Genomic DNA, 23543 nt, shown 5'->3' with positions numbered 1-23543 from the left:
GGGAAATGGATGGTACTAAATGATACATAATTAAAATGAATTATTTAAATGGATAATGTAGCTCAGGCAAGATAAATCTGGCTCCATTTGTTTTCTTCCGAACACTGCTGTTCTCTGAGTGTTTTCCGTTAACTCCGCCACCATCAGCCTCGAGAAGTGTTCGGCTAGAAACTGAACGTCTGTCTCCTACGGAATGTATGTCAACCTAAACTTAACAACAGGAGATTCAACCAAAACTTACCCCAGGGCAGGTGGTAAAGATCCGCCTGGGGGTGGTGTTATTATGTGATATTTATCATATGATATGATTTTGATGCACCTCCATACTGGCAGCGGCAAGGGGATATGTAACGACCGGACTATTTAATGCATCACTGTCTACCGCAGTGATTGTCATCTCAAAAACAAAGTAACAGCTGGAATCCAGCCAGAACCCCTGGATGCATATTATATATATATTTTTTTTTTATAGATATATAGATCTATAAAATAACCCTTGGCCCTGGGGGCAGGCAGGGCTGCGCCCGCTCTGCCGGCGCTCGACTAGCGAGCCTGGGTGGAGGCGCTCGGCGCTCCGCTGGCCGGAACCGGGGCGGTGGCGGGCGCCATGCGGGCACCGCGGCCGTGCGGCGTCTGCGGGGCGGCCGGCGCCGCGAAGTACCGCTGCCCGCGCTGCGCCGCCGCCTAGTGAGCGCCGGGCCGGGCCGGGGGCAGGGGGCAGCGGGCGGCGGGCACGGGGCTTGGGGCGGCCGGCGGGGACCGGGGGCGGCAGCGGCGGGGGGCGGTGCGGCCTGACCCGCCCGGGGAGGCGAGCGGCGGCCGCTCGGTCAGGGATGAGAGGAGCGGCGGCCGCTCGGTGAGGGGCCTCCTCACGCCTTTAGCGGCGCCTCTAACGGCGGCTCTCGCCCCACAGCTGCTCCGTGTCGTGCTGCAGGACCCACAAGGGTGAGTGACCGGCGGAACGGGGACGGGAGGCGGCCGGGCGGGCCGCGCCGCTGCTAACGCCGTCTCCTCCCGCAGAGCGATGCACGCCGGAGCGGGAGCCGTCGGTAGCCGGACAGGCCTTCCCCGGCGGGCAGAACGGCCCCGGGCAGCACGCAGGTAAGTGGGATGGGCGCGCTGTGAGGGCGCGGGCTGCCCGGCCCCCTACAGCTCTGCTGTCCTCGCCCACAGCCAGCGCCTGGTCGGTGGAGGACATCCTGACAGAAGATGACGAGCAGGACCGCATCCCGCTGCAGAAACTCAAGCTTTTAGGTAATCTTGAGAGGTCCGAAGTCGGCTGGGTGTGCAGGTGGTGGCAGGCCTTCAAGGGAGGTCTTTGTCACGGAGCACTGCTCTTTCTCCCAGTTGTGCACCTCATTGCAAGGCCTTAAAGATTTAAATGCCAGACACCTGGCCTCTCCTCATGTCTCTTTGAAAGTTTATTTGCAAAATAAGGGTGGTCTCAAGCACATTTGAAACTGTTTGAGATTAGTACCGTTTATCTTTTTTTTTTTTCCCCCCCAAAGGGGAATCGGAAGAACTGAGAGGCTTGCTTCTGAATCCACATCTCAGGCAGCTACTGCTGACAGTTGACCAAGCAGAAGATAAAAGCTCCCTCATGAAAAAGTACATGCAGGAGCCATTATTTGTCGAGTTTGCAGACTGCTGTTTGAGAATTGTTGAACCTCCAGAGAAGGAGAACATTCTTCCCGAGTGAGCTACTTTGCGAACCTTTTTCTTTTCTTGAGATTTTCTTCTCTCCGGCAGAAGAGATTTGACGCCACCCCGTGCTACTGTGGTGCACCATTCTGTGTGTTTCCTCAGGGCTGGGTCACACTTCGCTCATGGATGTTAGTGCTCTAATTTTCAATTTATAGTTGATAAACAGTGATATAGTAGTGTTGGACAGATTTCTAGATACTAGGAATTAAACTTCATGTTCTGTGAACTTGCTTTCTGTTGGTACAGAAATACTGTCAGCTATGGGAAATGTTGCTTCCCACTGACAACAGTAAATATATTTGCATTTATTATAATCCACAAACTGATCTGAAATGTTTTTGTTAACTAAACTTTGTTGCAGATGGTCAGACACCTTTACAAGGTATTTAATAGTTTATTTAAAAGTGGCATACACAGAAGAGCTGAACGTTTTCAAGACTCATATGAGCAATGAAGAGACGGTATAGAGTGCCTCTGACGAGAACCTTGGCAGAGGTAATGCCATCGACTAGGGAGCGCTAGAAATGCATGGCAGTTGTGAGAGTACCTGTATTTTGGTCATACAGGTAAAAAGCAAGAGTCCAGCCTTGCTTTTCCCTGAGACATCTGCCTTTAGTGTTACAGTTGACTGCTGCTCACTTCCTCGGTCACAGCCAGAAGTGTTGTGTTACTGAACGCTTGTGGTCAGTCAAAATAGTACCTCGCAACGAGAATCCAGCATGCATCAGAAATGTTTGCCTTATTTGTGCTCTCATTACCAGCCTCTTGCTTCTCCCAGGTAGTGCCAGAAGTGTTCAGTTCAAGTATATATTGCTTAAAGCACTTGATCTATTTTAATTATGTTGAGTGTTCTCATAGTACTGATATTTCCTCTAATATGTGCATGTGTGAGAGAGGAGGAATGCCCCCGCATGTGTTCTAAATTAAGTATATTATATTATACGTACGATGCATTGATATAGAAAGCTCTGAGGTAGCAGCAGATATGGACATTGAGTAATTTGAAAGCAGCAGCTTGCAGACAGTCCTTCCCTGAAGGAAAAAGTACAGTATATGCAAATGGCCAGAACCTATGTTGGAAGGAGTTTTTTCCTGTCCAACAGAATCTGATTAAAACCAGTGACAGAATAGGCATCCGTATGGGGGCTGACGTTTGCGTAATGCAGGGGAGACTTCTTGCAGTGGAACTTGATAGAGCCCTACAAGAAAAAGAGGTGGAGAGGTCAGTTGATGTTTTTGCCAGACTTTGAGCTAAATTTGCTATTCAAACTAAGTAGTGCTTTAGCATATAAGGAACTAGTGAATATGAATAAGGATAGAAGACGACCTCTAAAGGAGTCCTAGTATACATGGATTTAAGAGAAATGATTACTACAAAGAGTACCAATACTGTAATTTGACCTGAAATTAGCTTAAACTCTGAAGATCTGAGTATTTAGTCAGTACTGAACTTGTTCCTGCTTCTTCCTACTTGTAGTAACTGACCAAGCACAGGCTGCATTCTTGCACATGTAATTTTATGCAAGCTCAAAAATTTATGAACAAAAAACCCAAGCACAGGCACAAGGTGATCTGTAACCAGAGTGCAATTTCGGAGAGAAGCCAGTTTGGCTTGTGCCTTGTTTGTAGCAGATGGTACCTAAGACTATTCTGCATGCGTGTAGCAGACAAAGTACTTGAGGGTTGCTCCCTGCTCTCTGCCCTGAAAATCCTCTATGCGAGTTAGTCTGTGTAGTTGTCTGCACAGTGAAGTTAATACAGCATTACTTAGATATTACTAATACACCCATTGGCTTTTCCCCAAGTGGATGCTTTTTCATGTGTTTACCTGTTGCATGACTTGGATCCCCTAAGAAGAAAAAATACATAGTCTGTAATAGCAGATCCCATGCTAGAATCCTCTGCTCTGCATTTCTGAAGCAGATCAGTTTGTTCCTATGCCAGAAGGAAAGGCTTAACTCAGCCCTTGACTCTGATGTCAATAGGTCAAGCTAGACTCATCCTTGCATATCTAAGCCAGTGGAAAAAGGAAGACTGTAGCTTGAGAGAAGGCTTCATAGTTGCTCTGTTCAGGTTCCTGAACTCACGGCAGCTTAATTGTGCTGCTGACTCAAATGCGTGAGGTTTGTTACCTGTGGGAGAGCTCTAATGGAAGTGATGCCACAGCCAAAGAAACAGCTTTCCACCTTGTAGCAGTCGCTCTCCTGAAGTACTTTGAGGCATGCCAGCAGGGACAGGTCTCTCCGAAGTCCCATTACAGTGACAGGGGCAGCAGCCAGGACAAGGCCAAGAGGCCAGAATTGAATTACTGCATGCAGAGGCCAAGTTGTTTCCAAAGGTGGTTTGGCTGAGATCACTGTAGCTCCAGGAACTGAGAACGATGCCTCTTTTTCATCCTCATCCAATTCTGCTGCTGCTAACGCAGCCATTTTTGCCTGATGAAGAGATGCAGAACAATATTCTTGAATGAGCTTCTCGAACATCTTGAACAAAATTCAAAACTGCAAAACTAAGAGTCTAAGAAAGAGGGCATCTTAAAGGATAGGACGCCCACTGGGACATTCTCCCATTTTAGGAAGGTAAGGAACAACTTCCTTCTGCAGTCTCTATGCTGCCACCCTGTAGAAGCAGCTGTACAAGACTGGCATCCCTCTTCTATTCTTCAGCTTGAGAAGAGTTTTCTGGAGAATTGACAGCATTGGTTTTTTACAGTTACTTGACAGAGGTAGATTCTTTCTCAAACACTAAAAAGCCTCAGTCACTCAGTTTCAGTGCTTTCCTGTACCAATGTACTTACTTTCCATTTCCTCCAGCCACGCTTAATAACATCAGCAGCCCTGCGCATCCTTTGGAAGCGATTCTTGGCTAACCAGGAACGAATAGCTGAAGATTTAATTAAAAGAAATCTGAGCACAAAGAATCTCAGAAGCTTTTGCACAAATGTTAAGAGAGATGGCACTTAAGCTTTCTCCATGTTCAATTAACATAACCACTCCTGCCACTTTAAACATCCAGTGTAACTGGAAATGTTACTTGATATATTATGTTCAGCCACACCCTTATCAAATTACCTGCTTGGATGACAGTTGCAGACCATCTCTCCTTTGCTAGTTTCTTCTGTTTAAATCTTCTCCAGCAACACTGAATGCAAAATGCTTTCTCGTTTAACACCTCTGCTCTTCTAGCTTCAAGTTGCTCCAGCTGCATTGGGGAGACAAGCCTGCAGTTGATACTCAGGGACGGAGTTGCATTCACAACTCTTCCCTCTTCTACAGCCTCTTGGTGTTTGTCAGAAAACCACACGCACTTTTCGGTGTCCTAAGACTGCTGGATTAAGTCTTAGAAGTGAGAGCACTTAATTAGTGCTCATTAGATAACGTGTCAAATGAAAATGTAAGTATCTGAGGTGGAAAAAGCGGGCACTCCCAAAGTCACAGCAGCAGCTGGCTTACAACTAGCTGCACTGAAGGGGGTTCTTTTATGGCTGCATCCTCCAGTATGAAAGCTGTGCAAAAGTGCCTTCGTCTCCGTCATCTCCTTCACAAAGAAGCTGCTTAGGCCTGCCAGAGTAGCCAAGGCTGTCAGCTGAAGCTAAGGAAAGCTGTCATCTTTACTGGAACTGGGAGGACACCAACAAAGCTAGACGCAAGTGCAGCTCCTTGTCCGTTAGCAACAAGGACACCATTAAACTAAGTGCTTCTGATAGCTGGGTTCTGACGGATGTTTGATTTAATTTAATAATTTGAAGGAAAATGCCAGATTCTGGTCACACTGGCATTAGCAGGAGTATTGCCTAAACAATGATAATCTTTGCCAGAATCCCCATTATGCAAGTATGTTCCAGAACAGTTAGCCAAGGAAATGTCACTCTTACCACAAAATTAGCCATAAATACTTTGCTTTTGCCACAGTACACCAAAGTGTTTTCTGCTCTGTTCCCTGTTTGCTCAGCAGTAGTTTGTCCCGTAACAACATTCTGAAGGATCTCGAAAACAACAGAACGTGATGATTTGTCATCATCCACCACTGGAATCTCGCCTGCAAATGAAGCATTGAAGAGAAGGTATCACAAACCTTGGAAATCAGGATGAAGTAATTGTACTTATACTGAGACTTCTTGGCCATTTAGGGGGAGATGGTGGGAGGGAAGGAGGTGATGGCTGAGACATCACTACATCTAGCTGTGCTTAAGGGAAAAAAGCGACAGCACTGATTTCACCACGTGCCAGCAACTAGAAAACCAGCATGGTGTGTTTTAACTGGGATGTAGTTTGGATGCTGTCCCATCACCTCTATTACATCTTATCCGTAGGTAACAAATGTTGTTTTGCGTTAATCTAGACTATGAAACAGGCATACGGAGGGCTCAGCTGTTCTCGCACCGTTTAAAGCATCCTACGTGGAAACATTAGGAAGCAACAGCAATGCAATTAAGAATAGATTTGAGCAGCTCAGTCCTAAGAAAATCTGATGAAATGCTCAAAACTCAAAGCTGTTGGGAACAAAGAGCAAAAGCAAGGAACTAAGACTCATAGCCTTAATGTACAGAAAGATGCAGGAATAGAAGACAAATTCTACACAATTCTATAGCTTTCACAGGGTGTTGGAAGCAGCTACAGGGACATGGACTGAGCAGGAGTTTATTGCAGCAATAAAAGGTTATTAAAACCATTTCTGGCACACAGTACACAATTTTTTACATTAGGAGACAAACACGTTAACCAGATTAATGTATTTGGAAATAGAGGTAGACTTAATTCAGACCTGTCCTTGAAAGAGATTGTGGTGTTCAAGGCAATGCTGCATGAGTTTCTGCATGCCTAATGCCGGAACTTGATGGGTCTTTGTATCTTTCCATCCTGGATACTGTTTGCTTTTCTGCTATAAATATTTTTAAGGAGATGAGAGCATTTTAAGGTACTGAAAACAAATATAAGCAATTCTTGCTTAAAGGAAGATATCTGGTGACTATGATGGTGTTCATGGGGCTGGGCTGATAAGGGAACCAAAAGCTTACCCCCGTGTTTAGGAAATAGTTTTGCTTTGTTTGCAGCTTATTACCTGCTAAAGATAAAAAGGACCTATCACAATGAGGCATTTCAGCTAATGGGTTTATAATTGAGGGAGAAAGATACATTGTGTAAGTAATTTTCCAGCCTGTACTTGGTTGCTTCATTCCATTTCCGCAAGTGAATAGATTTCTGGCCATTTCACTTATGTGCAATAGGCTGGTACTTACTGGTCCTGCTTCCCACATCTACTGGTTACTGAACAGACCCATTGGGTGAAGATGGGATTAATCTGGGAGAGAAAAGGGGGTTGCAGCAACTTCCAGTATTAAATGTAACCACCTGATGGGCTCCTTCATTCAGGGGTTCACACCAAAAATGTTACCTTGTAGACTGGATTGTGTTTTAAAGTCCATCCTCGCTCTTGCTTAGAAAAAAAAAAAAAAATCGCATACAGAAGTTTGCAAAAGGTAGAAGAAGCAGCAGAATCCAGGTAAGCTAGAAGGTCAGTGTGTTCGGCAAGAAAACAAGGTGGAGAAAAAAAAAAGAGGAAGGAGAAGGAGTATAAGCAAAAAGGTAAGTGTTTTCAAGTCTACTCAAGAACCAACTCTAAGTCAAATTATATCACAGGGGAACCCCAAACACTGTTGTAACTGTAATTGTTCTACTCAAGAGGAACATAGAAAAACAGCAATAAGATGAAAGATTTGCAGACTTTTTAAGAGCCTGCTGTAAGCGTTAGGCAAATTAGAAAATCAAGTTGGTGATACATGAGAAAAATATTTCGAGACTAGTGGTGTCCCTAGTACTGAATATAGTAATTGCATCTGATCTATGTGATATCAGATTGGTGCAGTAATGATTTTCCTTTATAGCAGAGGGATTATCTAAAAAAATGTACCTTTTTTCTCGGCAGTATGATAGTTGTTTTTATCACGCACTCTGTTTTTATTGGACCCAGATGATTTTCTCAGTATTTCATAGCGCTCAGTGAAACTTTCAAAAGGGATCCTGATTGATAGACAAACGTACAGTTAATTCTAGGCGAGTACCAGTTACTATATGGTAAATAACCTATCCTCTGCGGGGGAAAAGTTGCAGAATGGCTTCAGAGATCCAGTGCATAGAATGCAAACAGACTGATGCCTACGTAGTCACCAACATGCAAGGAAGTATAGACTTTCTGAAGGAATTCAGGAGACTGCCTATTGCCCGATAACAGACAGCGACTTTTGCCTGCAACTAAGACTGGGCAGGAATTGTGCTTGTTTATGAGAACAATGAGCTTCACCCCATCAATACTGAGCTGCCAAAAATGTGACTAGCTCAGGCCTTGTTCTCTCCATCTTCTAAAGGTGGTCACCCAGCAAGGTGACTGGTTGTGATGAGATGCTTGACTTCGAGCTGACCAGACTTGCATGAATCCCATTTATAATTTAATTTTAATTGCTGAAGATGTTACTGTGAAGCCACATTAAATTAGAAATGTTCGGTCCATGGTAGTCCACATCAGAACATTTCTTCCACAGCTTCTCAGGCTGGAAACGCACAGTGAGCTCTCAGACCAGGGGTGTGTTATAGACACATCTGGACTTTGCTAGTATTTGGTATATTTTTAAGAATCCCATTGTCTTGAGTGCAAGTTGCTCTAGCACTGCTTATTGTGCTGTTACTGCACTTCTGGACTTGCTGAACGAGCAGAGTTTCATTACCCAAAACACAGAATGGCAGTCCAGATTTGTGACAGGTATTTTTGTCTCCAAAATTTGAAAGACAGGTGCTCAAATAAGCTTTAGAATAAGCAGTGAGCAGAACTCTTCAGAGAGCTTTGAAAGAATCAGTAAAGCTTTGTGGCCTGAAACAGACTGCAAAATACTTGCATTTCCTGCTTCCAAATAACTAATATGCCACTAATTGCTATAGAAACAGATTATGTAAGATGTTGCTCAGGAAATTCAGGCTTACCTAATCGGGAAGCCTGCTGCACTGATGGTGATGGCTTCCACTATTCCACACGCCTGAAGCTGGCTGAGAACCTGAGGCATAAATTGAGATGGTTTAGGCAACCACTAGGTTATTCTTTGTGGAAGCTGTGCGTGCTCAGCCCGTGCGGCGCGCAGCTCAGCTCGGCAACCATGCCAGAGCTTGCCTGGTGTACGCCGCCACGTTGGCAGCTGGGGAATGAATGGAGAGGGTGGAGAAGGGGGATTACGTAGCCACTGAGCTAGTGCTTTGAGTAACACCCAGAGTAGGGCCAAGGCAGTGCTAACAAGAGAGGGACAGTCCTCTTCTGCCCTCTCTTGTGGTACCCACACACCCTGCACTGACCGAATGCAGCAGAACACGGAAACCCAGTGTTGGTATTTTAATATTACTTGCACGCAATCAGCAAATTCTAAGTGTTTAAAATTAATATAGTGCTACTCCAGCTGCGTGTTTCTACATCAGAGGAGGTTCTCTAGTTACAGCTTTAGCATCTGCTGCTGTGCTCCCAAAGACATGCTTGTTGGTTGATCTCATCTAACTTGTCCTAGACTAGACTGCATGAGCAAGCAAAGTTCTGTTGTGGGCATTTGCCATGAAAGATACCCGTGTGACCAGGACTGCTGAGCAGTTGGATCACCTTTACCTGTTTTGAGGGCCGGGATGGTAGCACCCCAAATAACCCAGGAGTACTCTGGTAAGAGAACTTTTCATACAGCAACAAGTAAGCTGTATCTGGAAGAGCTGCTGTGCTTACTAGCTCCATTCTAGACAAGCATCATCAGTGATTCTTAAAGAACATTTATCTTGGAAGCTCCAGAAAAAGCTATTTCAAAAAAAGCTATTTCAAAACATGCTGTGAAAAGAGCTTTGCAAGGGACTTGAGATCGTAAGAGGCTCAATGCAAAGCTCTTCACAACGTCTCTAGGAAGCTTCTCATTGACTCAGTGAGGAAAGGCTTTTGAAAAGTTACCTCTTCTCTTTTAAAAGTCATTGCCTTGCAGTCAGCGTTAGGCTTGATGCATCGGATGTAATGCGGTGTGGTGCTATTCAAAATCTGCATGAGATGTTCAAGTGAACTCTGTAGAAAACAAATAGAGGTTTAATTAGGGACTCCTCATCCACAGGTAGTTTACCTAATCAGTGGTCTTCTATAAAACCAATGAAAGTGTTTTTTGCAAGGATGGCTTTACAGACTCAGAATTAGTGCAGCTCTCCTATAAGGACAGCTTGAGCCAAAAATCCACTCTATGGATGCTTTTGTAAAATTGTTGGCGGTAAATTCAGAAAGTTTCCAAAATTATAGCCAGGCCATCAGTTGAAGCCAACCCCTCATGAGGAACAGGTAGGAAGAATCCTCACAAAGGCAGATGCCCAACTATTGAAGGAAAAGGTAAAAATTGGACTGAGTTAAAATGCGGACAATCTCAGGAGTCTGAAGCTATTTCCGTTTTACAGCTGTTTCATTTTAGTAACATTTACTGATCTCAGTCCAACTATACGGTTTTCTCATCTAGTTATGAGGATAGCAGTAGAAAGCAGAAACTTGAATAGGATGTACCTTGAACTTTGACACCACTGTAACAACAGCTGCTCTATTCTGCGTTTTGATGTTATTTTCGTTCCTTTCTGTCACAGGAAATAATTTTTGAAGCAAAGGGTCCTTAGAATTCTGCAAAACATGGACTAGCTCTGGCGGAATGGGGTCCTGCAAACACAAACAGGACTCATTAGTATTTGGACTTTGGCAGAATCCTGCCATCTTTGAAAATGAGTAAAAATTCCACGTATATAGATGGAATAGTATTTCTGATGCCAACTTTGACTTAACCACAGCAGTAGTTTCAATCTGACTACATACATTCATAGTCAGTTCAGGAACAGAAAACAATGTTTGGCTGAACATTTTCCAAATCTAGTCAAATGTATGACTGCTCCTAACATTGTTCTCATTACACAACTTGAGTGAGCTAGAAGTCTCAGGACTAGGTTATTCCCCATAGGATAGTCTGCAGCAGATATCAGAAAGTCTATTAGAAAGTCTTCCTTTTAATTAAGAGATGGTATTTCATTCCATCACCTAATACCACTTGCCATAATTGCTGGTGGTGTCAGAACTGACAAGGGATCCTCATGTCTGCAGGCTATTTTGCTTATTCTCTGACGGCACAACAAGGACAAAAGTTGAATTTCCTGGTGCTTTCAGAACTTTCAGTAGTCTAATCTGTGCTGTTGCTTCTCATAAACTTACCTGAATTTTGGGGGGAAATGAAGTGCTAGATTTATGGTTATATAAATGCCCTGATGCCATTAACACTGCTGCATTGTCTCAGGAATGGAAGAAGCCCTAGTGTGGCGATACATGGTCCACTTAATCCTCAGCGGAAAGGCCTGCTAACAAAACGCTTGCTTGTGCCAGTGATGGTTCACGAAAAATTGGACCAAGAAAATTACCCAATTTTACATGGCCTGAAGGATTTATTTGGAGCAAGGTATGTATATCCAGTAAACATCACTGAATTTACATGTTAGTGGTGCTTTGATTTAAGTCACTTTTGGTCTGTAAGACTTTTTGTTTTGTTTTAAATGGCTCTTTCTGAAAACACCTACCTTATTTTTCTCCACCATTGCTGCCAGCTGATAGCAGACTTTGCCAGCATAATGTGAAATAATAAAGTTAGGCTTCTTACTAAACTTGTTTCGACTTAAACATTGATTATTCGACAAGGCTTTCTCAATCCGAGTTTGAAACAGGTCAGTGTTAGAGGATCTATTCAGGCGGCACTCCTGCACAACAAGACAAAATTGCAGCATCTCTTATTTGTCATACAGTACTGTCTTTAAAAGCTAAGACACTTTAAATTAAAATCATAGCTATTTTACTTTTAGAGTTGCTTTGAGTATACAGGCCCTGAAATATTGGGGGGGCATGGGGAGAAATGTAATTGAGGCTTCATATTTGAATCAGAACATACTGGATCAGAGGCAAAAAGATAACTCAGAATAGGAAGAAGTAGTGTCAGGATTGTTCTGAAAAATAAGCTCTGCAGAAATTTTATAGCTGACAAGTTTCCTACTAATTTAGCATTCAGGTTTTCTTCAGTGGCATGGGACGACAGTGGGCAACTAGGCCAAAAGCATTAGGGGTCTGGAGCCACACTTACCTCATTCAGCAAAGAAAAAATGCTGAGAGGATTGCCCTCTATCAGATCAAGGCAGTTCTGGTTATCCTGGTAGTTTATGAAAGACCACTGTAGGCCTTCAGCTGCATATTCTTCCTGAAGTAAGAGAGAAACGGGTTATTCTGCAGCAGAGGGCACTAGAGCTCAAATAACTGTATGTCTTTTTGCAGTTTGCAGTTACTGTTTAACAAGTTAATCCCAGGCTCAGCCTGCTCATCCAATTCTCAGCTCATGTTCAAGGTCAATCTTGAGGAAAAAAAAAAAGGGAAAAACAAATGAGGATATTCTACCCCAGGTAGCTTTTGAGTATGTAGCAGCAGATCCTGCTGGAACAATTTAAGTATTTGGGAACTTCACAGATTTATCAGAGAGCTGCAAAGCTGCTTTACAGAGTAAACAGAGGCTACACTCACACTAAGCCTCTCCTGGCTGTCCTGAGTTTTGCCCTGAAGGGCAAGGAACACACAGAACTCCTTCCTTAGACTGGGACATAGCCCTAGACCAACCATGGTATGCCAGACTTTACTAACCGGGCTCTGTTAAAACAAAGCCTGATCCAAAATAAAGTGGAGAAAGATATGGGTTGAAATAATTTGTACAATATTTATGCTGAATTACAGAACAAACTGTCAGGAGTGTTTAACAAGCACAAGCTCTGGCCAGTTATTTTAAAAGTCTCCTGCCAAAAGCTTGCTCAGCACAGCCACTAATGGCGTTAAGTGGTTTGGGACGTAGCCAGATCAAGAGAGGTAAAAGGGCAGGCAGTAATTGGGAGGGGTACTATAAACAGAGATCATGAATCAGTTTCAAGGAAAGCAATTGTGTGCTTGAACTTGGTTTCCATCTTCACTGACCATTAACCCCTGGCATACTGAAGAGGGCAGGCAGGGGGAAAAAAAAAAAAGGCTGGGCATACAAAAGCACAAATTATGGTCAAAGAGATACTAATCTCCAGAATAAATTGATAAAACTATGCTGTGAGGAAGAAGGTTGGTGCCATAAAGAAAATAATTCCCCAGATTCCAGTTAATGCAAAGAGCATTGTGGTAATGTCTGTGTCACGTGGAGGAATTCAACGAGGATTTCAATGCATCTGTTAGAGTAGCAGTCCTGGCAGGGACTCTGTAGCTTTCAGAGCACTCGGATGAGAACTGGAATTAGCAGTGTGTGACCAGTTAGGCAAGTGACTGCAATGTATTTCTCATGGTGCAAATACCTTCTCTGCTGTGAAACACCGCAACTCGTGTACCTCCGCATTCAAAAATAAAAGCTGATGCACAGTGTGTTACTGTCTTTAAAGGTACTCGCATGACAACTGGGTTTATGAAGCTGTTCTCCGGCAGAAGACCTCCACCAGGTACCACATGCTATTGATATTGAGGTTACAAGGTTCTGTCGGGTGCTCTGCCTTCACACTAAATTCAAGTCTAGAAGCTCCCCACCCATACAGGCACTTCCATGAAGAAAATTAACATGGTTATAAGCAGCAGCTTCCAAGAGAATCTCCATTTAGGCTATACTTACCTCAAGAGATGCCCACTTAGTTTTAAGTGTTCAGCTCTCTGAGGGAAAGCAAACAGTTTAACAGGCCACAGAGCCAATGGAGCTGTGTAACAGGGAACAGATTTCTAGTACCCAAGAGAGCTGTCTCATTCCACCAACTGCCCCACGCTCTCCTCTTTAAAAAAAGCAATTGTTACTCACATCCCACTGATCTCTGTGGCATTATTTACTTGACTGAAGGTTGCAATCTGACTAAATGCACAGAAATACCATTAAAAAGACAAAAGATGCTGTTTAAAATTAGGTATTTAACATTTGATTTTAGTGGAATATTACCTGTTGTGCCTTCAGATAGTGTGCTACGAAGTGCTGCTGCAGTTTCTCATTGGCATAGTTAATACAAAGCTGTTCCAAGCTGTTTTCAGGGAAGGCTTCAAAACCATAAACATCCAACAAACCTAGAAGGAATACAGGAAGACAGTACACTTTGGTCTAGGAGTAGCTTGAAGGACTCACGGTTACGCAGTTAAAGCGGGGTTGAATAACCATACCTATGAAGCTGGTCCACACCGATGGATCTGCATAGATGCTTTCATTTATGACCAAAACGAGCCATTCAAACAATCTGCAGACAGTGGTAACTGGATTAGTTGGAAAATGCTTGCTTACAACAATCACAGTAGTGGTTTTTTACTGCTGTTTTTACCAATATTGCATGGAAGAAACAAAAAATTATGACATGCTGCCTGCTGACAGAAAACAGCAGCTCTGTGAAGACCTCTCTTAGGTACCGCAGCTCTGTCAGTATCTGCAGCTGAGTGTGTCGAGAGCGGAAGGGAGGGTTAACAGGGGAAAGGTGGGTTACACTGTTATTGAGCCCAAGCAGAAAGCCAGGGCAAGTAAATCTCTCTGGCCTCCCTTTTCCCTCACAAAAGCTATATGGATTAGCATAGCAGCCTGGCCTACGTGTCCTTACTTAGCGTAGATCGCTTTGGCGAGGCAGTCCCTCCTTGTCTCACATTCAGCTCCGGAGCATGGCTTTTTGAAGACTTGTTGTTGTTTTCCAGCAGTTATTGTTCGAATTCTCAATGATTCCAGTAGTTCCTCGACAGGTATCTTCAGCAAATCTCCAGCCGTCTTCACAAAATCTTGTTCAGGAAAAAAACACATTGCAAGATTATCTGGAGTGTCAGATGAATGCAGCCCTTTTAAAGTTATGGAAGGGCTAGAGATGACATGGAAAAATGACACTTCCATGAACACACCAACTTAAATGTGGATTTTGGATCTTTTTACCTAAATTTGGGAGAAAGTTTTGCAAGACCAGCCTCTTAATTTGGATGTACAGTACCCCTAGAATTGCAGGTACTCTATTTCATATGAAACAACAATATCAAAAAAGTCTGAAGTTCACCAGACTGAAGTAGCATTTTAGAGAGTACTCTCTAGGCATGTCTTTGTTACTTCTTCACCTTTTTTGAGCAGAGACCTCTAAGTCCAGAGAGAGAAGATCAAAAAGCCATGACCAGAAAAAAACATACATTTTTGGGATAGTAAGGAAATGTAATCATTAGAAGAATGAGTATTTGCTAACGAAGCATTTAAGATCTTGCTAACCTGAGCTGTATGCAAAGCTATTTGAGTATTAAGTAGTGTGGTTCAGTTCTGAAGGAAAACTAGATCCACAAACCTCCTAACAACATGCAGAACAACCTATGTTCTATGCTGCAATTTAACAGATTTGCTGTTACTAAGTGGAGTTTCAGTTTTTATCATGAAAACTTCAAAACTTTAATTTTAAAAGCCCTGCTCTCCACTGTGGGTCAGATTTCTGGAAGTCTTGTATTGTCAGCATGAGATTACAATCAAGAGTAACAGTTCTGCCAATAATCCTTCTGAAATGACTGTCTAATGTTGCAGTTGCCTTGACCTGTAACAGAAGGATATTACCTCTCAGAGCAGGGGCGCGTTAGGCTTTTGTTTGTTCAGTACTTTGAAACCGTGAAATACTGAACAAAAACATGCTTAAATTTTGGTCTGCCCATGACCCTGATGTCTCCTATCAAGCAGAAGATCATAGTAATCCTTTCCATTAGGCATCTGCACTAAGATAACAAGACTCTCTGGAACACGACATGCTTGTTGCCTCACCTGTGGCTTTGTCTTCTAGGTCACAAAGCTGAGATTCATCCACTGGATTAGAGAATTGAACGTTCCCAAGATGGAGAAGGCCTGACAATACCTAAAATAAAATCAATCACTGAGTTTTCTAAAACAGAGCTCCCCTGCAAGGCAGTGTCTTCAGCCTTCCCTTAGCCACACGAACAGGACAAGACAAAACATTTCTGCACAAAAAAAAAAGCAAGTAGAGTCTAAGCATCCTAATTAATTCCTAATGCTGCAATTACTGAAGGAAAACTACAGTTCACAGGTGCAGGCTTATAGTTAAGAACTAGTATTTGGTTATGCAACATAATGTGTAGCTGCAGTCCCTCCAGTCAGGAGTACCAAACAACCCATGCTCTGTACATTGATACAGATTTACTTCTCCAGAAATACCACACTAAAAAGACATTCTAAACATCAGGAGCAGCCTCATGGTGACCATGCGTTGTACCTGACCTTGAAAATATTGTTCTGCGTGGAGTGGTCAATGCCCAAGTGAAACATTGCATCTCTGGTCACCTCGAAGCAGTCCTCTGAAAAGCCAAACAGGTGCTATTTAAAAGAAAGCCATGCACACAAACACGGGCAAGCAGAATGCTCTACACCACAACCAATTTAGTTGGAATTGTCAAAGGAGATCAAGGAAGCTGGATGCTCTTTTGGTAAATCCCAGAGTAGAAGCTGGAGAACCAAGTCACTGACTTAATACTGACTCTGTGGGGCTCTGAAGTTAGGCAGCAGGTTGCTGAAGCACATCCAGAGACGAGACAGTTTCTAAACATAGCCACAGAGAGATGCAAATTTGCTAGGCCAGAAACCGCTCTTTTAAGCCAGGTGAAAACTCTTAATAGTGCAAATTGAAACTTAAAAAGAATCACATTAAAGCATGTGGCTTTGCAAATTCTCTGCTGTTGGCTGATGAACCTGGGTCATGGGATTTAATAGGACAGACACATTTTTGCCTGCCTGCCTTTAAGGTTCCAGCTGTTACTAATGGACAGCCTGTGAAACTAATCTTTACCATCTAAGTTTCTTTCAGAATTTGGCAGCCAGCGGTAGTCAGCCCCTTCTGGAAGGTTCCATTCCAGCCTCTCCTCTGCAGTGGCACCTTTTGTGATCTGGAGACAGAAAATCAGGTAATGACTGAATTCTGCCTTTGGTAATTACATCTCTCAGACAATAAAGAATAATGCACTGGGAGCATGATTTAATTTGGAAGCACAGCAGACAGGAAAACTGTTAAATATCAGAAATTGCAACTGTGCTAAATCTGGTCATTTCCCCACTGTTTGTCAGAAATATCTAGCAAAATTAATGGAACACAAACCTGATAAAAAATATGGAAGTTTCTTTCATTGGGGGCCTGATAGGCAACTCTGGTCTTCTCCAAAAGGAAAGTCTGAATGGAAGCACTACTCAGATGGTGGAATCTAGAGGGGAAAAAAGCACAGAGATTTCAACAAAACTTCCTCACCAAATCAGACGGGTCTTGTGTTGTCACAATACTGACTGACTAGGAATGCTTTGCAGTTCACCTTCGGTTTTGTGCAAGTTTATTGTAAAATTTTATTCAGAGTTCTTAAATGCATCTCTGTTTTTCCATTGCTCTCTTTTAGAGATCAGGATGAGTGCTTGTGGGGGGAAGAAGAAAAAAAAAAAAAAAAGGTGAACTGCCAGAAAACCAAAATATGTTCTAAAGACACATAAAATACTCTGTGACAGATTTTAGAAATAGGTTTGTAAAGATTTAAAGGAAGAAGACAATAGATAAGGTTTTTACACCGCAATTATTACCTGTCTAACTGAAGCTGGATATATTTTCCAAAACGGCTACTGTTGTTATTCCGCAGGGTACATGCATTTCCTGTGAAATTGCCAGGGGCAGATACAGCATTATCAGAGTGGTTCTACTCTTCCATGTAGGACATACAGATATTAAGGGTGATTTGTAGATAGCTCCAGTATTGAAGAGCTTGTCTTTTAAGGAGAGGACCAAGAGCTAGCTTAGACTTGTGTATTAACAAAGAAAATTCCCACAGTGGCCACTACTTCTTTTTGCCATTAAAAAAGCCTCATTTACCAAATGCTTCCATGACAGGGTTGGAATCCAACACTCTCTTCTCTATCCTTTCCACAGTTTCATTGCCTTTTGGAGAGATAACTGAAGCAGCAACAGAAGCATAGAATTTCATAAGGCAGCGAGATGTCCAGGTCTGCAAGGGAGAGGCTTGACAATAGGCCTTTGTTTTTACCATGTTATTAGTTATGTCAGTGAAACAGCGCTAGCTTCTGAAAACACAGTATTGCAGCTGGCGATGATGCTAAAGAGATTAATTGGATCAGGTTTATAGCTCTAGTTCAGTGGCAACTTTTTGTGCATGTGCTTATGTGTAACAAACACATTTAAATGCTGTTGGAGTCGGAGTGCTTTGCTGAATGGCAGTCTTATTAAGATGTGACCATCTGGAAGCTCAGCTAGAATTAACAGCTAGTATCTTAAGATGAACTGAATATAAATGGACTTTGAGTCACTAACAGTCAGCAAATTATTTTGTTCTCAAGCTTAAAAATATCCTCAATATCTTGCTGAATAGAGATGGACCATTACAGAAGGGCCTAGGATAGGATCTGAACTCTCCCGCTTCTTCTAAGTCTCTACGTAGGATTTGCCGAGACCCACACTAGCTCCCTAACAGACTAGGCTGAGGCATAACTCAGGTGCAAGTCCTGTTGAATGATTCAAACCTAGCCCTGCCAGAAATTACAGATGTTGCCTAAAGAGCAGCTATATTTAGTAGAGCCTATCTGAGTGCAGCAATCACTTAATGCTTTATGCACATTTCAAGAGAGTCATGCTAGAGCAGACTGGCTACGTGCTCTGTCAGAATTTTTTTTTTCTTCGTCTTTGTTTCTTCATTGAAATTCTATGCACTACAAATCACTAGCAAACCTCAAAATTTAAAAGCAACATCAGAAAAAGGTCTCCTTACCTTCCCAGCACCACTTTCTCCACTAACAATTATAGACTGGTTTACAGGGTCTATCTGGCTTTGGACATTTCTGTAGGTTTGTTCAGCCACTGCAAAGATGTGAGGTTTTAAATCCTGGCAGTAAAAAAGAACATTTAAGAGTACAGTAATTACAAAGTTCAACAGCAATGGGCAGCAAAGGTCTTCTCACATTTCTCTGAAAGCAGTACTGCTCTTTTAACAGAACTCGTATGTCACTAGAAACGGGTTTTATCCTTTAGGATGATTTTGCTTATATAGATTTTTAAGAACTTGACATCTGGGTTCTGCAGAAGGACAGTTATTTCAAATATAAGGATTACCTGAGGACGAAGTGCAACATGGTACTCTCTCATAAGCTCAGGTGAATAGAGGCAGGAGATAGGCTGAAATGGATTTAAAGCCACCAGGCTGCAGCCAGCATTTGTATAAAACAGGTTTACTTTATATCTTGCTTGAAGACATTTCAGAACTGAAAGACACACCTTCTGTTAGAATCTTTTGAAAAGCGTATTTGAGTCTTCCTGTTCCTGTTTGTAACAAAAATCTTCAGATACGTTACCTATTAGTTTACTAGAGAATGAAGTGATCAAGAGAGTGATACAGGTCTTACATACATAACAACGTCTTCACAAGTTGCCCTTATTTTTAAAGATCTTAAGGGATCTGCCAATTATTCTGCTCAGTAAATCTTGTGCTTTTATGAGGTTTCACATACTCAGTCCTAGAAAGCAAATCTGTTCACTCGCAGAACAGAGAGAGGAAGGAATTCCCCATCTGCCCTAGGAACAGGCGTTGGCTTCTCTTAACAGGATCATCTTTAAAAGTCAGGTGAGGAATTTACTCTTCAAAACCAATTTCATGGATGTATTTGGAATTTAAGTTAGAGCCTAATTTTCCAATACATTCATATAATACCAAACTGCAATCACAACGTCATGCAGGAGTCCTTCAACAGCATTACCTCTCAACCACACCCTGGCTACCTGAACCAACAACACAAATGTGAGCTCTGCACACAGAGCTTGGTAAGAGATCAGCCTGGCTAAACCTACAATAAAAGTATTTTTAAAAAAATTCAACCAAGCCAAGTATGACTTGCTAAGACTTTGAATAGGCTTCAGTAGGCTTTGAATCTTTAACTATGGCGTTCACGATAGTATTAATGCAATGAGAACAGTAACTACCATATATTAGTAGCCACCAGGGAAAGTGACTCCTCGGGAGATACTCCCCTGGTTGGCTGCCTACCTGTTGTAGTTGTCACCGGATTAACTTTTGTGAGGTCATCAAAAAGATGCAGTTTCTCTTCATCACTGAGGAATGCTCTAACTTCTTCTTCAAATGATTCATTGAGGTCATTCTGGATGATTGAATCTTCTTTTTGGCCCTTTTCCTGGAGAGGATGTCAGATCAGCACCAAAGGCTGAATATAGCTGGACTTTCACCTCATCCTTTACAACTTAGAGCTCTTCTACTGCTTCCATGTAACAGAAGTTCAGTCTCGGCAGGAGTTATAACTTAGTATGTTTGAGCTATTCGTCCTCCCGGTTGCCCTCCCCCAGCATCAGTGGTTCCCACAGGGTGCTCTGTTTTGAGAAAGGTACTATCTAGCATATGAGAGATGGCAGGTTGACAACACTGTCTGTAAACTGAATTCACTGCTGATAATTTGCTGTAAGCAGAGGCACTCGGAAAGAATGTGTCCTTAGACTCACCCTACCTGGCACTTGCAATTTTGCAGGTCGTTCAGCAGAGATACACTTACACAGTGTTCTTAACTGGTGTATTTCTAAGCCTAAGAATGTCATGCATTCAATGCAAACACTGCCTTGGGCAGTGGGGAGCAGGAAGGACTGGCTGCAGAGGCTAAGGGAGAGACAAAAGCTACCATGGTCCAACACAAATGCAGTTTTCCTAGCAGAGACTTTCATTTTTAGAGCAGAGATTGAGGGCCCCAAGAGAGAAGTTGCAGAATGTGCATATCACGGCCAGCGGAAAGAAATGGTAGTGTTATAAGAACTGGCCTGCATTAGGTGAAAATTTGTCCCCTTTGAGTCACTTAGAGTATTTAAATCTTAGCCTCTGGGCTCCCATGTCCTTGACAGTATTAGTTGGAAGGACACATTTGTTGTACAAACATAATGGAAAACTTAGCCAGAAGGGCAGTTTCGATCCTCTCTGTCATTTCCAGGAGGAAGGAGAGAGAAGCTATAAGGGAAAATGAAGAAGGGAAAAGATGAGAGTCCTGATTTCTGCTTTCTGGATACTCCTTTTCTATTCTCCTTGACAGAAACTCCTTTGAAGTAATCCTGCTCATTTGTATTTGGCAGCATACATCTGCAATTCTTTACAAGTTAACCAAGTCTATGAACAGTACCACCTTGTTTACACAGAAAAAGTGCTAAATTCAGTTAGCAGCATTCCCACTGTGTGAGCTAAGCTTATTAATACAGGGGGAAATATACTGCAAACCCCCACTAACACATTCCTAAAAAAAATAAAGCTACAATAATGTACTCATTTAGGAGCATTATTATCTTCTGCAGACAGCATAAGTAGTTCATTTCCCGTAACACAAAATTTACACAGCAAGGGAAAAAAAAAATCTTAGGAACACAGTTAAGCATTGCCATCAAAGTGATTTCTGTTATTCTCTGGATGAACATTAAGACGCCTGCTGCTTTCACAGACAACAGGCACGCACAATTATGAAATACTCCATGGGCAAGATGAGTTTCTGCAAATCACCCATTCCTCCTGTGCCCTCCCATGTGTTCGCTGTGTAATATGCTGGCACCAGCCAAGTTCTTAAGGCTGCTCTGCAGCTGATATTGCAAGACCTGAGAAAGGGCCTAGCTTTGCTCGCTGCACCCCCCTGCTCAACACCGCTTCAACTGAGAAGAGACGCTGGTCCCTTAGCCAAAGGAAAAACAGTATTTGAAAATACAATCGCTTCTGATACCTATACTGCATAGCTCATATGCCCATTAATTTTACTGAAAAAATACCCTTAATATGTGCTTGCTACATGCATTAGCACCTGCCCCGTTAAAGCCAATGGCATAAGAAAAATCACTAGCTGGTGTTAGTAACACAGCTCAAAACCACACAGTTAATAGGTCCAGTCAATTAATGAAGTAGGGGTGAACATACATTAGTAGTTACCCAATCTTGACTGCATGGAAAGAAGCCAAAAATTCTTTCCCAGCAGTAAAGTTTAATTAGCACACACAATTCCTGGTTTTCTTTTTACCTGCTTTGTCATCTTGTCCAGCCCTATGGATGGGAACGCCAGAGAGGGCCTTTACTCTAGGGTATCTCATTCAAATCAGACTGAAGAACACTTAAATAGATTAAAAAAAAAAAAGAGACATTTAGAAAAAAGTAACTCTGGACATGTCACTCTCCAGAGGGTTCTACAAGCAGAGCCCAAGGGCTTCAGACAGAAGTACCAATCCCAGTGGCACCCAAGTAATGCTGGAGCTAGAAAGCCTCCCCGCACTATCAGAGTAATAGTCATCCACTCTGTTTGCCCCTGCAAATAAAGGTTATTTGGAGGGAATAATAGATCTTTCCTTACTGCAGGAATAAAATGCTTTGTTTTTCTGGAATCAATAAAGCAAGGTTTCTTGGCAAGAAATTGCAACTTTGCTTCTGTTAAATTCCTCCTGTTAGGACAAATAGTAAAGATATGCAGCGCCAGAGAAGCTAGTGCTTTTGGAAGAGGGGTGACTCCGAGCAGAAACAAGACACGCTTTCTTGCTGCCCTCGTCCTGTGTCCTCTAAAAATCAGCGGGAGCCAATCCAAGGTGAGTGAGGCTCATCCTCTGGGGTTCTGTGATAAAACACCGAGATTCCAGTCACAGAGCCAGGAAGAATTGTGTCCTCTTCCAGCAGCTGAAACTGCCGTTACTTATTCTATTCCATTCCATTCCATTCTTACCTGGCACGAACACACCACTCGGCGACGGCTCCGCTGCGCGCCGCAGCGCGAAGTCCCCGCCCGCCGCTCAGGGGTTTCCGCTCCCCGTGCCAGGCAGCCCAGCGCCCCGAAGGGCACAGCCCGTGTCCGCTCCCTGCGGAGGCGGCCGGGCCAGAACCCGACGTTCGCCCGGGCCCCAAGGTCGCTCCCAGCGGGCCTGTCGTGCCCCGCAGGGCCTGGCCCCCGGGCCGCTACAAGCCCGCGCGTTCTGGGGCCAGGGCCCGGGGCCTCGCCCCGTAGAGCCCGGCGGGGCTTAAAGGCGGGCAGGCTCGGGGCCGCGGCGATGGCCGGCGGCGGGCAGGGGCAGGGCAGGGCAGGGCGCACTCACCGTAGGCAGGGAGCGGGCAGCGCGGCGCGGCCGCCGGAGGAGGCGGAGCCGGGGCGGTGGCCGCCGGGGGTGGCGAATCGGGCGCTGCGGAAGAGCAGGCTGCGCCCCGCTGGCGAAAGTGCGGGCGGCGAGTGCGGGCGGCGTTTACCTGCGGGCGGCGGGAGGCGCTGAGGACCGGCCCGGGGCACGGCGGCGGCTGCGCCCGGGGCTCCGCTGAAGGTACTGCGGCCTGCCGAACGGAGCCGGGAGCGCCATGCGACGGGGAGCGGGCCTGGGACGGTGAAGGCAAGAGGTTCATGTACCGGGGTTCTCCGGGGCTTGTTCTTTGGCCTCTGCATGCCGGTCCGCCCCCTCGCGACAGCCATTTCCCTCCCGCTGCTGCAGCGCTGCGTCCCGCCGCGGGCTCCGCTCCCGCCGCCGGTAAGCTGTCCTGCCTCCGCGTGCGGAAATGGCCGTGCAGGCCGGGCGAGCCAGCGTGGTCAGCTAGCCACCTCTTCGTGCTAGCCACGCCGCGGGGTAGGCACACAGAACAGCAATCCTGACTTGCCAGTTAATGCCTTTTCCATTGACCACGTTCTCTTGGAACAGGCCGCACAAGGCAGAGGGGTCTGGCAGGGCAGGACCACTGCGGGCCGGGGCTTTTGTAAGAAGGCTCTTCTCTTGCAAGTGGGGATT

The 23543-nt window shown here is 44.1% G+C and overlaps 2 protein-coding genes across 2 annotated transcripts; one reads left to right on the top strand and one right to left on the bottom strand.

Annotated features, from left to right (window-relative positions):
* Positions 1–503: 503 nt before the first annotated feature.
* Positions 504–1738, top strand: ZNHIT3 (zinc finger HIT-type containing 3). Its single transcript, XM_082008371.1, has 5 exons — positions 504–687; positions 914–945; positions 1021–1101; positions 1174–1254; positions 1509–1738. The coding sequence occupies exons 1-5, from the start codon at positions 608–610 to the stop codon at positions 1697–1699; spliced, it is 465 nt and encodes a 154-aa protein (XP_081864497.1). The 5' UTR covers positions 504–607; the 3' UTR covers positions 1700–1738.
* Positions 1739–2622: 884 nt separating this feature from the next.
* Positions 2623–23206, bottom strand: MYO19 (myosin XIX; the record flags this gene model as incomplete). Its single annotated transcript, XM_082008714.1, is given in 26 exon segments — positions 2623–2798; positions 2801–2903; positions 3837–4139; positions 4502–4587; positions 4776–4905; positions 5579–5742; positions 7615–7724; positions 8679–8749; positions 9670–9777; positions 10258–10404; positions 11307–11483; positions 11861–11974; positions 13718–13839; positions 13933–14006; positions 14358–14529; positions 15533–15623; positions 16004–16080; positions 16569–16665; positions 16875–16977; positions 17342–17411; positions 17628–17760; positions 18538–18651; positions 18879–19027; positions 19807–19951; positions 22139–22226; positions 22869–23206. Coding segments are annotated over 26 exon segments (3462 nt in total).
* Positions 23207–23543: the final 337 nt, after the last annotated feature.

Source organism: Phaethon aethereus (assembly GCF_964289735.1).
Source record: "Phaethon aethereus genome assembly, chromosome: 19".
NCBI lineage: Eukaryota > Metazoa > Chordata > Aves > Phaethontiformes > Phaethontidae > Phaethon > Phaethon aethereus.
This window is presented reverse-complemented; position numbering and strand designations above follow the sequence as displayed.

Excerpts from the sequence above, each read along its gene's own strand:
- ZNHIT3 (XM_082008371.1), top strand. The coding sequence starts at position 608 with ATGCGGGCACCGCGGCCGTGCGGCGTCTGCGGGGCGGCCGGCGCCGCG. Across the intron at positions 1,102-1,173 it reads CGGCCCCGGGCAGCACGCAG|CCAGCGCCTGGTCGGTGGAG; the intron begins GTAAGTGGGATG and ends CCTCGCCCACAG. Across the intron at positions 1,255-1,508 it reads GCAGAAACTCAAGCTTTTAG|GGGAATCGGAAGAACTGAGA; the intron begins GTAATCTTGAGA and ends TCCCCCCCAAAG.